This window comes from Impatiens glandulifera, chromosome 2, assembly GCF_907164915.1.
Source record: "Impatiens glandulifera chromosome 2, dImpGla2.1, whole genome shotgun sequence".
NCBI classification, from domain to species: domain Eukaryota; kingdom Viridiplantae; phylum Streptophyta; class Magnoliopsida; order Ericales; family Balsaminaceae; genus Impatiens; species Impatiens glandulifera.
Window position 1 is genome coordinate 3,005,188 of NC_061863.1, and position 13,356 is coordinate 3,018,543.

The 13,356-nt window shown below is 26.9% G+C and overlaps 1 protein-coding gene across 1 annotated transcript; it reads left to right on the plus strand.

Annotated features, from left to right (window-relative positions):
• The first annotated feature begins 2,385 nt into the window (after positions 1 to 2,385).
• On the plus strand, positions 2,386 to 9,081 carry LOC124923794 (PE-PGRS family protein PE_PGRS33-like). The gene is made up of 2 exons (XM_047463768.1): positions 2,386 to 2,389; positions 8,171 to 9,081. The coding sequence occupies exons 1-2, from the start codon at positions 2,386 to 2,388 to the stop codon at positions 9,079 to 9,081; spliced, it is 915 nt and encodes a 304-aa protein (XP_047319724.1).
• Positions 9,082 to 13,356: the final 4,275 nt, after the last annotated feature.

Below are 13,356 nucleotides of genomic sequence, written 5' to 3' on the forward strand. Positions count from 1 at the left end.
AGTAACCCAAACATTGGTGAAAAAAATATAAATTTTATGAAGGAAATGTTGGCTTGAGTGATGCAAACATTTGTGATAAAAATTAAAGGTTCGTCCGTGGAGGAAATGTCGGCTTGAGTAACACAAATTTTAGTAATACTTAAGGGTTTATGCCTAAAGGTGTAATCGAATATTTAAGAATGCACCATCGAATTTGGTTATTAAATAATCAAAATAATTATAGATATAAAAATATAAAAACTTAAATGAATTGGTTAGATGAATTTTTTAATATTCTTATTTTTTTTCTAATAAGTAATATTACCGATTAAAACTTTATATTTGATTGGTAATTTGATCCAAATTTAATGTTTGAATATTTGTTTTATCGAAACTACTTTTATTTCCACATAATGAATGTTTTCAATTTATATGTGAAAATGCATAAGTTACATTCTAGTTTATAATAATATACTAAAATACCAGGTTTAATAACCAGATAATGTAGAAATTTTATTATGATTTTTAGAGTCACCAAATAAAAGGTACACAGCAAGTAGGGATGACAACGGGTACCATATTCGTCGGGTAGTGAAGTACCCATCTATGAACCCAATTTTTATTTTACTACCCGATCCAGACCCCGACCTCGAACCCGGCATGTATCTCTATTTATACCCCATTCCCGATTACCCGATTCAAGTGTGAAATTATGTTTATTTTTTTAAATATACTAAATATTAAAATAAATATTATATTTTAATTAACACATTTAAACTAAATAATTTAAAATTATTATAAATTAAATCTAATATCTTATCTAATATGTTATTATAAAATATAATTGACCAAAAAATATTAATAAATATATATTTTATCCTTAAACAACAGTTAATCATCCATACTACATAATATAAATTTATGCATACTACATAATATAAATAAATTCATACTACAAAATATAAATTAACTTAAAACGGATATAACAATATACTTACATAAACTTCAAAATATTCATCATCAATGCAATTTTCTCACACAAAAAATACATCCGTCTTGAATAGTCTTGTAGAAGTTACAGAAAAATGTTAAATGTTAACTTTGTTGTTGCTGCTAAAATGGAAGAAGAAGTTACAAAATAGAGATCAAACATTAAGTTAATAAACAAGTATAAGATTATAAAAATTGAAGAACAAACGTAAATTTATTAGTAATATCGAAATTTAAAAAACACAGTTAAAAATATTACTTATTTGAATAGTTATGTTATAAAGGTTGAACAATATAACAATCCTTTTTATTATTGGAGATTTGAAGTTATAATAAAAACTAGAGAAGGTTAAAGATAGAAGTAGAAGTAAGTTTGAAAGAAGATAAAAAATAATGATGGTTAATATACTTATGATTTTGGATAAATATTACTTATCTATATATATCTAATGATGCTTAAGAAATAAAATGTAGGGTGATATTCACGCTCTCACCACATATCACATAGGTTTATTATATTTTATAAATGTTTCTCTCTCTTGTCATAATTACTTATTCATAAATACTAATTTATCTCTCATACCATAATTATTAATTTATTTTTTCTAATTAATTTTTATTTTATTTTACTTATTTTTCTTTTCTAATTATACATATAATTTTTGTTCATTAACTTTATATAAACTTATATTTAATATTATATATATATATATATTTATAATATACATAATAATACTATATGAGTTTAAATAATTTATTAAACTTAAAATAAAATTACAAATTTTACTTTTATATTCATTTCTCTCTCATATTCATAATATACCTTCCTAATTAATTTCCGTTTTGTAACACTAATAATTAATTTATTTTTATTTTTTTCCTCAATTATATATATATATATATTTCATATTTTCTTACACATCATTTTTATAATTTTTTTCATAAAATAAAATTTATAAATATTTTAATTTATTAAAAAATTAATATTAAGCGTTTCTCTCTCCTAAAATCTATAATAGTATATTTTATCATTAATTTTATATAAATATATTTTTTTTTTCTTCCTATTATCCTTCTGTGAATATTTATTATTTATACACTTAATTAATTAATTTTTTTTTATTCATTATATATTTTATCTATTATTAATTAACAAGGATTAAATATTTATATATACATAAAATTTTAAATTCAATTTAAAAAATACAAGTGGTTATGGTTAAAGTGTTCACATATTTATTATTTATATAATTAATTAATTAATTTTCTTTTATTTATTATATATTTTATCTATTACTAATTAACAAGGATTAAATATTTATACATACATAAAATTTTAAATTAAATTCAAAAAATACAAGTAGTCTAATGGTTAAAGTGTTCACATTTCATATTAGAGACCAGAGTTCGAGTAAAATGCGTATGTGAATTTGTTTGTGATTAATGAGGAAGGCCAAAAATAAGGGTAAGATGGCATGTCTGAGTCCCTATGTATTTGAGTCCCTACATAAACGAAGATAATATATATAATAATGTTTAAAACAAAAAATTTAGGGTGATATTTACCAAAATTTTACACATTTTATATGAATTTCTCATCAAATTCTCACAGTACAATTATCTCTCTTTTCTCTTTAGGAGGTGGGTGTCGACAACGGAAGAAAGACCAGAGAAAAATATTCGATCTTGATTTGAAGAAAAAACGGGAAGCGAATGAATACGAGGATTCAAAATTAAAAGGAAATCGATGATTTCTCTACCTCCGTGGATTCTGAATTTTTTTAAAAAAAAATTAAAACTAATTAATTTTTTATTTTTACACATTTTATATGATTTTCTAATCAAATTCTCACGGTTTATCAAATTATCGCGTTACATTTGTCTCTCCTTTCTCCTTAGGTTTAGGTCTTTCTTAAATCGATACTCATTTCTCTTTAGGTATATGTAGCATGAGAAGAGGAGGAGGGCGACGCCGACGTGATGGAGAAGAGCGACGATGATGCAACGGAGGAGGGCGACGATGATGCAAGAGAGACATAAAGGAAAATATTCGATCTTGATTTGAAAAAAAATGAGAAGCGAATGAAGACGAAGATTCGAAATCAAGAGTAAGACGAGTATTCTCTGTCTCCGTAGATTTAGAAAAGAAAATATTTTTTTTTATTTTTACACATTTTATATAAATTTCTCATCAAATTCGTCTCTCCTTTCTTCTTAGGTCTAGGTATTTCTTAAATTGACTCTCATTTCTCCTTAGGTATAAGTAGCACGATAAATGGAGGTGGGCAACGACGATGCGACGAAGGAGGGCGACGACGACGTAAGAGAGACCTAGAAGAAAAAATTCGGCTTGATTTGAAGAAAATTGGGAAGCAAAAGAAGACGATGATTTGAAATCAAGAGGAACCCGGTAATTCTCTTTCTCCAAAGATTTAATTTTTTTTATATTATTAATTTTTTTTCTATAACAAAACCTAATAAGATATTTTATAAGAAAATTATAAATAAAATTGTATTTTAATAAATAATATTAATTTTTTAATTATTTTTATATATATAATACAAAAATATAATAAATATTATATATATATATTTATATATATATAAATAATACAAAATATATTTAACTCTATATTTTGATATGTTTTAAATAATTGATAAATATTTATTAATTTAATTTATAATATTATTATAAATATATATATTTTTATACAAAATATTATAAAATTGAATTTTTTTTCTTAATAAAAATAATAATTAATGATATTGTTTAACCAAAATAAAATTATATATATAATAACATTTATTTATATATATATATATATATATATATATATATATATAGTTTAAAACAAGAGTTTTATGGTGTTTGACATAAAAAAGATGGTTCAATATTATTTTTTAATAGACATTTCACATATATTATAATTAATATTTTGACTTTCAATGTATAATAAATTATTTTCGAAATTTTTGAGAGGATATAATGAAGCTGAAATAATTATGTACAAAAGAGAAAAAAAAATACAAACATATTTTCCTCAAATATTATTTTCGCCAATTTAAGATAGTGGGATAATTCACGTTAATTTGTTTTTAATTAAATTAATAAAACTAAAAAAACTAAATTTTTGAATAAATGACCATATCTGTATTATTTTATTTTAGTTATATTTTTAAAAATAAATCTATAAAGAAAAATTATAATAAATTTGAGATTAGATAACTTCACAAAATATTAATAAAAATAGAAATGTGAAAGAATATACACACAATATGAAAACCGTTAATATAGTATATAGTGTGATTAAATTATTTTAATATAGAAATTTTAATTTTTTTTATAAATTGTCCGTTTGCATCGCACAGAAATTATGCTAGTTTGAATAGTTATGTTATAAATGTTGAACAATATACTTATGAAAGAAGTAAGTTTTATTATAATGATGTTGGCCTGACTTATGGTTTTGGATAAATAGAAAATAAATACTTTATTTATTGTAATGATGGTTAATATAATGATAGTTAAGATGTGAAATTTGAAAAGTCATTTAAATTTTAACAATATATATATATATATTAATATATTCGGGTATAGTGTTTGAGTTTCCAATACTACTCATCCTCGACCGCGAACCTGAACCCGAGCCCGATTTTAAATACATAAATCCGATCATCGGGTACCCATAGGTATCGGGTATACGGTTTACCCATTTTCATCCCTAATTGCAAGGCTGCAAGTTGAACAAAATAATAGCACATTTATAAAATCTATGTATGCATATTTTTACTATTGAAGTCATGATCAATTTTTTTTAAGTATAATATTCATTAATAAGTGAGTATGAGTTTATATTTTAAATAAATTCTCTCTCAATGTTGACTCAATGTCGATGATTATGAAATATATAGGAAAAAATTCTATCATTTTAATAAAATATCTTTTTTAACGTTTTTTATAGTAGGAAAATTAAGATTTAAAAGGTTATTGAATTTTAAGTTTTTGTAACAACTTTAATAGAATATTATATTTTATTTTCCTCTCCAAAATTGAAATTTTAAAAGTTGGTTGAATTTTATGATTTTCCATCTTTATATATCAGATATTAAAAAAAAGTATCATCTAATATGAAGATGTACAAATGATTCACATAAACATAAGGTAGTGTTTGGTACGTGGTACAAATTATATAGGGTATAAGTTGTATAGAGGTATAAATTGTAACGAGGTATAAATAATATAAGGTAGTATAAATTGTATAGGTTATTGATGTTTGGTAAGAATTATAAAAAATGGTATAAGTTGTATATGATTTATAATTTTGTGTTTGGTATAAAAATATAGTATAAGTTGTATAAACAATAAATATTAATTTAAAATTATTATTATATTTATTTATTTATATTATAAATAATATTGTTTATTATTATAAATTATTGTTTTGTTATTATTTAATAATTAATGTAATTTTAATTAAAATATAAAAAATTAATTATAATATAAATGATAAATTATGTTTATTTAATTTTAATATTATTAATAATTTTAATTAAATAAACTAAAATAAAAATATTATTTATAATATAAGTAAATATAGAAAATAATAATTAATAAAATTATCGTTATAAAAATAAATAAATATTTTTTAATTAAAATATTGACTATTTAAAAAAATATATATTAAAAATGATTATATATAATAATAATAATATTAAAACTAAATAAAATATTTAATATATTATACAATAATATGTTATATATAATATTAATAAAAAATATAATAAGAAATTAAAAATTAAACTATACAAAATAGTGTTGTACCTAGGGGGATTAGTTACTATTTTATACCAGATATAAGGTATAAATTATATAGGGGTATAATTTATACAACAGTAAAAATATAAAAGAACACCATATTAAAATACTATTGGTATAACACTACCAATAACACTATTGGTATAGTTTATACTATACCAATAGTGTAGTACCCCTCTATACCCCTAACCAAACATACAAATCTATAACGCTACATATACTAATAAAAATACAATTAAAAATATGATTTATACTAATAAAAATACAATTAAAAATATGATTTTTTTTTTCATGGTTCAAATCTTGACACACATATATTTATTATTTTATATGTTTTATGTTTTCTTTTAAACATATCTTTATTTAATTATAATTATAATATATTTTATTTTAAGTTAAATAATTATTTTATTATCTAATTTATTAAAATTTTATTATAAGATTCAATTAGTTTTTTATTCTTTAATTTATTATATATATATATATATATATATTCTTTAGTCTATTATATTATAAATATATATTTATTATTTTTCAATAATTACACTAATAAATCGACTGAATCTACTTAATAACCGACTAAACCGAACCAACTAATAAACCGACTTTATATGAGATGGTTTGTTGAATTGAGACGTTACTTAAAGATGAATTGTTACTAGAGACACTAATTACTTTAATAATTTTTTAAAAATTGGAGCAAACTAAATGAAAGATATTGTAATAAATTCATTAAAGTTAGGTCCTGTTTGGTTTGAATAATCAGTAAATAATTTACTATCTTTTCAAAATAACTATTTTTCACCAAAATATTTTCTATATAATTTGTGTAAAAATTAGTTGACATGATATATCAATGATCACATGAAATATTTACTATTGACTTGCTTCATTTCATATTTAGACAATTGTTCCTATAACTCAATTTTTCTTAATTTAATGGAGAACTGCAAATAAAAATATCGTTAAAATTCAACAAAAGTTTTTTCATATCATTGATTTAGTATTGAAATTATTTTGTCTTTCTCAACCCGCAAAATAATGCTTTAGAATTGTTATATTCAGGGACGGCTCTGTGTTAAACGCAAGCTCTAGGGAAGCCCATCCTCGGGGCAGCCTATTTAATAAAAAAAAAATTATGTAATTAAATTTAAGAGTTGTTGTAGCATAAAAGTGTATAGAATATTAAATTATTGTGGAAAATATGATTTTTATTTGGGTTAGGTTCAAATATAAAAAAAAAAAAAACAATTGTTTAAACAATTTTCTAAAAATAAAATTAAGGGTAACCAAATTCTTTTCACGGTTCCAATCAAAACACTTGTTTAATAACGGATGGCATTTCTCATTGTCATGACTCATAACCCTTCATTTAGGTAAGATTGTTAGTTACTTATACTATCTGCAAATAGAATGTATAAAAAAGAAACAAAAAAAAAAAAACAAAGTCAAATCAAATAAGCCATAAGAGAAATGTCAACAATGAATCAAACACCGTATTAATGTTCAGTATCGTTTCTGAATTTTTTTTGGAAGGATTATTCCGACACAACATGATTGCTTTATTTGTCTTTCTTTACCTCTCTCATTATTATAGAACTCAAACGAATTTGTATATATAGTCACTTTTAAAAAAAATTTAAATTTTTGGATTTTTTATATTGAAATTTTAATTTTTGCAAATTTATAATATTATTTAATATCTAGATTCTCGTTTAATTGTTTTGTTTTTTAATGTTATTTTATATTATTTGTAAATTAATATTCCATTCCATCTTTATTTGAATTAACGAGAATTAACTCCTTATAAAGACAAATAATTATTAAAGTCGAGAATAATTTTCAATGAAAATAAATTATTAGTAGAAGTAGGCAAAATATTTTGGAATCACTAAACAAGTGAAGCATTTTAAGATGTTCTTAAATATTCCATGTAAGGAGGTACGATATTTTTTTATTAAAGAAATAATAAAAAATAAAGAAGAAATTGCAAGAGATTATTATAAATTTATTTAAAATTTATGAAAATTCAAGTGAGATAAATGGGCTTTTATATCCTCGGATGTGTTTGAAAGGCTTGATTCAGAAAATGACACAAAAGATGAATAATATTTTTATTTTAAAAGATTGGTAATTGATCTGGACAGCTCCTCCAATTGATACCAATCTAAAACATGAAACAATGTCCAGCAGCTTAAAATTGAGAAGAGTGGTTGGGGACAGGAGGTGAACGTCGACTGCAGATAAACTTGTGAAGTTGTTCGAGAATTTTAGGTGTACTAGTGTTGTAGCATAAAATATTGAAATTAGAGAGATTTGTACAGCATTTTTCATTGACAGGTGTTCTCCTGAATACTCCATAATATATTTGCTTTCCACAACCAGTTAAAGCTTTCATTGCTGACCGACAAATAGGCGTACGAAACAATGGCATTATAGGTTTGGGAGGTGATGGAAATGCAGGTGGGGTTTTAGGTGTTCTTCCAAACCACCATGACCTTTTGGGTGGTGATGGGAATGCAGGTGGGGTTTTAGGTGTTCTTCCAAACCACCATGACCTTTTGGGTGGTGATGGGAACGCAGGTGGGGTTTTAGGTGTTCTTCCAAACCACCATGACCTTTTGGGTGGTGATGGGAATGCAGGTGGGGTGCTAGGTGTTCCTTCAGACCATGAGCTTTTGGGCGGTGATGGGAATGTAGGTGGGGTTTTAGGTGTTCCTCCAAACCACCATGACCTTTTCGGTGGTGATGGGAATGCAGGTGGGGTTTTAGGTGTTCCTCCAAACCACCATGACCTTTTGGGTGGTGATTGGAATGCAGGTGGGGTGCTAGGTGTTCCTTCAGACCATGAGCTTTTGGGCGGTGATGGGAATGTAGGTGGGGTTTTAGGTGTTCCTCCAAACCACCATGACCTTTTCGGTGGTGATGGGAATGCAGGTGGGGTTTTAGGTGTTCCTCCAAACCACCATGACCTTTTGGGTGGTGATTGGAATGCAGGTGGGGTGCTAGGTGTTCCTTCATACCATGAGCTTTTGGGCGGTGATGGGAATATAGGTGGGGTTTTAGGTGTTCCTCCAAACCACCATGACCTTTTGGGTGGTGATGGGAATGCAGGTGGGGTTTTAGGTGTTCCTCCAAACCATGAGATTTTGGACGGTAATGGCAATGTAGAGTTGGGTGGTTTTCCATGTTCAAATAGAGATGCATGCGCTGACTTGAGTGAAGGGAAAACAATTATGAAGGCTATTATTACAATTATCAAACTCTTTGAATTCATTTCTAAACAATTAGTATGAATATTTTGAGTTTGATGATATGATATGACTCTATGTGTCTTCTTTTATAGTAGAGGTAGATTAAGAACCCATATAAAGAAAGAAAGTACTAATATCAAGATTATAATAATTCTAATAAAAATTTATTTTAAGCCATTTTCAAAATACTTAAATTTTCTTCACTTTTGTTTTTTACTTTGAAGTGTAATTCATATTACTTTTGTTTTTACTTTGAAGTGTAATTCATATTTGTATAATATGCAAAATAAAAAAGAGAAAGAAAAATGTACGCGTTTAAAAATGTTCGTCCCGTAGAAACTATTTTTTTACCACTCTTAAGAAATAAATTTTAAATATTAATATCTCTTCAAAAATTGAAATAAAATTAAATCAAATCGAGGAATGATTTAAAAATGAGTTTTAGACTAAAGAGTATCCACCTAAATTTTCTTACAAAATTAGAAGAAAAAAAAGTAAATTATTGTTGCGTATAACAATAATGACTTTGAAAAATAGATTATTTAAGTGTTTGGTACTTAATTACATGTGGGTCTTAATTACATGTGGGTATTGGTGTTGTGTGTAATATGTCCGTTAAAAACAGGCCATACTCGCAATTGTTTGAAAATATTTTACATTTATTTTATCCTTTTATTTGATTTTAAGTATAATACTTATTATTTACAAATAAATAAACACATACTTTGAACTTAAAAAATAAGAGAAATTAAAAAATTTATATCCAAAAATTAATTTTATGATTATAAATAAATCAATCCACAATTTTTTTAGAGTTTTTATATGAGGGATAAAAAATTAAAATTAAATATTTAAAAATGAACCCAAAGATTTATTTTTATTAAAAATATTAAATTTTATTTTATTTTATTTTTTAATTTTTTAAAAATGGTTCAAAAGACATTTAAATGTAAAAAATAAGAAAATAAAATAAAATTGAAACAAACATTGGGTCGTGGGTTGGTTAGCCAACCTAATCTTCAACCTCTTGTTGCGGTAAATTATGCGGTTTTCGATTCTATTAGCGGTTTTCATTTCGAAGATCCCGTCTTTAAGGGTGGTTTGTGCGATCTAAAATTGATCGGTCTCATGTCTTACCTTCCTCACATGCTCCCGCGAAAGGAGACGATGGATTCCATATAGGCACGACCCAAGCATTGTTTTAGAAGAAAAAAAACTTTTTTTGTGTAGGATATTAGTTGTGTTGGGAAAAACCCTGACAGAAATACAAAAGAAGAAAACAAACAAAAGAACACACCGAATTTGATAACGGAGTTCGGCCAAAATGTTTCATACGTCTCCGAGCACTAAGGTTATCAATTAATAGAAGAAGAGATACAAGTATTAGGTGCAATAAACCAAAGAGGGGAGAGTTTCTTTTATAGGCTAAGAAATTTTCTCACTCTCATCATCTTCCGATGTGAGATTCTATTCTAATTGTGAATATAGTTTCTTTTATATACTAATAAACTTTTTTCACTCCCATCATCTTCTGATGTGGAATTTTAATTGTGCCAAAATCAACAAATCTCCACCTTGGCACAATATCCAAATACAAATCTTCATTATTAAAAAAATAGTTCTTAAATGCTTCCAATTGGCGCTCTTCAGGGCCGACTCAAACAGGGAATATGTTTACCAAATCTAAACAATGTTTAGATTTGGATTTTCCCCTGTCTTTCATCTCGAACTCTTTACCCACTTGATCCTTTAATTTATCAATTTCATATTGGCTCTTTGATTCTATCAACATATCATCAACGTACAAGCGTAGATAGATATAAGACTCATTTTGCAATTTATGCAAATACACACATGAATTGAATCTGCTTCTTGTGTACTTGTGCTTCATTATAAACTTATCAATTTGCTTGTACTATTGTCTCAACGATTGCTTCAACCCGTACAATGATTTGTTCAACTTGCAAACTCAATTTTCTTAATCAGCAACTTTGAATCCACCTGGTTGATAAATGTAGATTTCCTCGTTCAAATGACCATGTATGCCTGCGGTCTTCACATCTGGTTGAGCTAGCTCCAAATTCATCTACGCTACCAAGGAAATAATATTCTAATGGAAGAGTGTTTAAAAATAGGAAAAAATATCTCATTATAATCAACTCTTTCCTTCTGAGCGTAGTTTTTAGCTACCAATTTTGCATTGTATCAAATTTTTTTGGGAAATCTTTCTTTCTTAGCAAAGATCCATTTACAACCAATAACCTTCTTCCCTTTTGGTAGATGCGTCAACTTGCATGTCTCAATCTTCTGAAGAGATTGCATCTCATCTTCCATAACACCTCTCCTTTTTCCATTTTCAGTACTTCGATTGACATCTGGAAAAGTGGATGGAACATCATCTATGAATAGAAGTGCATAGGCGCCATGTCAACAAACTGACCTAGTTTTGAAGAACTCGTCTTGGTCTGTTCACAACAATTGATTCACTTTGTTGTGAAGGTTCTTAGGTTAAAACCTCTTCTTCATTTGACTCTTCGTCTATCATCGGAGATTCAATTATAGTTGGGCTTATCTTTATCTACTTAAACTTTACATGTTGCTGAGTACAATCAATTTTATCTAGTGTTACCTTATTCAACATTGAATAATAGTCAAAAGTAACATCTCTACTGATAATAGTTTTCTTTGAATCCAAACACTAGAGGCGATAACCTTCAACTCCAGTAGTAAGCCCCATAAAAAGAGCCTTCTTTCCTCGTGGATTCAACTTTGAATCAACTACATGATAATATGCAGTAGAACCAAAAATATGCAAAAAAATCATAATTAGTTGCAGGTTTTTCAGACCATGCCTCTAATGGAATCTTGCCACCAAGTGCAGATGATGGTAGACGATTTACCAAATCTTGAGCATATGATACAACTTCTGCCCAAAATTTCCTATCTAATCCAGCATTAGACAACATACATCGAACTTTCTCCACCAATGTTCTATTCATACGTTCTGATACTCCATTATGCTGTGGTGTTTTTCTGATTATGAAGTGTCGAACTATGCCACACTCTTGGCATAACTTCTAGAATGAACATTCTCGTATTCTCCACCGTTATCAGTCCGGAGAATTTTGATCTTTCTTCTTGTCTCGTCTTCAACTTGAGTTTTTCATTGAAGAAAAATCTCACACACTTCATCTTTGTTCTTCATAGTAAACACTCATACTTTTCTGAAAAAATCATCAATAAAAGTAACAAAATAATGTCTACCTCCAAGAGATGGAGTCTTGACAGGTCCCCAGACATCTGAGTGCACATAGTCCAAAATACCCTTGGTGTTATGGATAGTAGTGCCAAATTTTACTCCCCTTTGTTTTCCCAGAATACAATGTTCACAAAAATCTAATTTACAAACTTTTGTACCTTTTAACAATCTTTGTTTGACAAGAGTTTGTATAGATTTCTCACCAGAATGCCCCAATCAAATATGCCATAACTTTGTTGCCTCTAATTCCTTACTGCTCCCGGAAATTGATACACATGATGTCCCATTAACTATACTACCTTGATAGTAATATAAATTATACTTTTCCTGATAGTTTTCAACATCACTAGCGCTCCAAAGATTACCTTAAGAATTTCATTTTCCATTTTCACATGTAAACCTTCTGACTCTAAGACCCCCAAAGAAATGAGATTCTTTTTCATATTTGGTATGTACCGAACATCTCTGATAATTCTGGTGGATCTGTCATCATTTTTCAGTTTGATTGAATCTATCCCTTTTATTTGACATGTACTAGCATCTCCCATGTAAACAACTCCACCATCTAGTTCCTTAAAATCAAAGAACCACTTTCGAATTGGTGTCATATGATAAGTGCAGACTGAGTCCAATATCCACGCGTCAGAATGTGATGTTGTGTGTGACATCGATAAAAAAATATTCTAAATCTGCATCACCTTTGTTTTCTGCAACATTTGCATCTTTAGAATCTTTCTCTTTATTCTTCAACTTTGGGCATTTAATCTTCTAATTTCATTTCTCACGACAGAAAGAACATTCATCTTTGGCAACTCTACTTTCAGATCTTCCTCCTTTCCCTTTTGATTTGTTTTGCTGACGGCCCCTGACCATCAATGCTTCATCTGCTGTACCTATTTTTGTTTTTCCTTTTATCACTCTTTCTCAATTCGTGACTATATAAAACAGAACTTACAGCATCAAGAGAAACATTTCTCTTCCCATGAAGTAACATTGTTTCTAAGTGTTAAAATTCATCAGGAAGGGACGATAGCAACATGAAAACAAGATCTTCATCC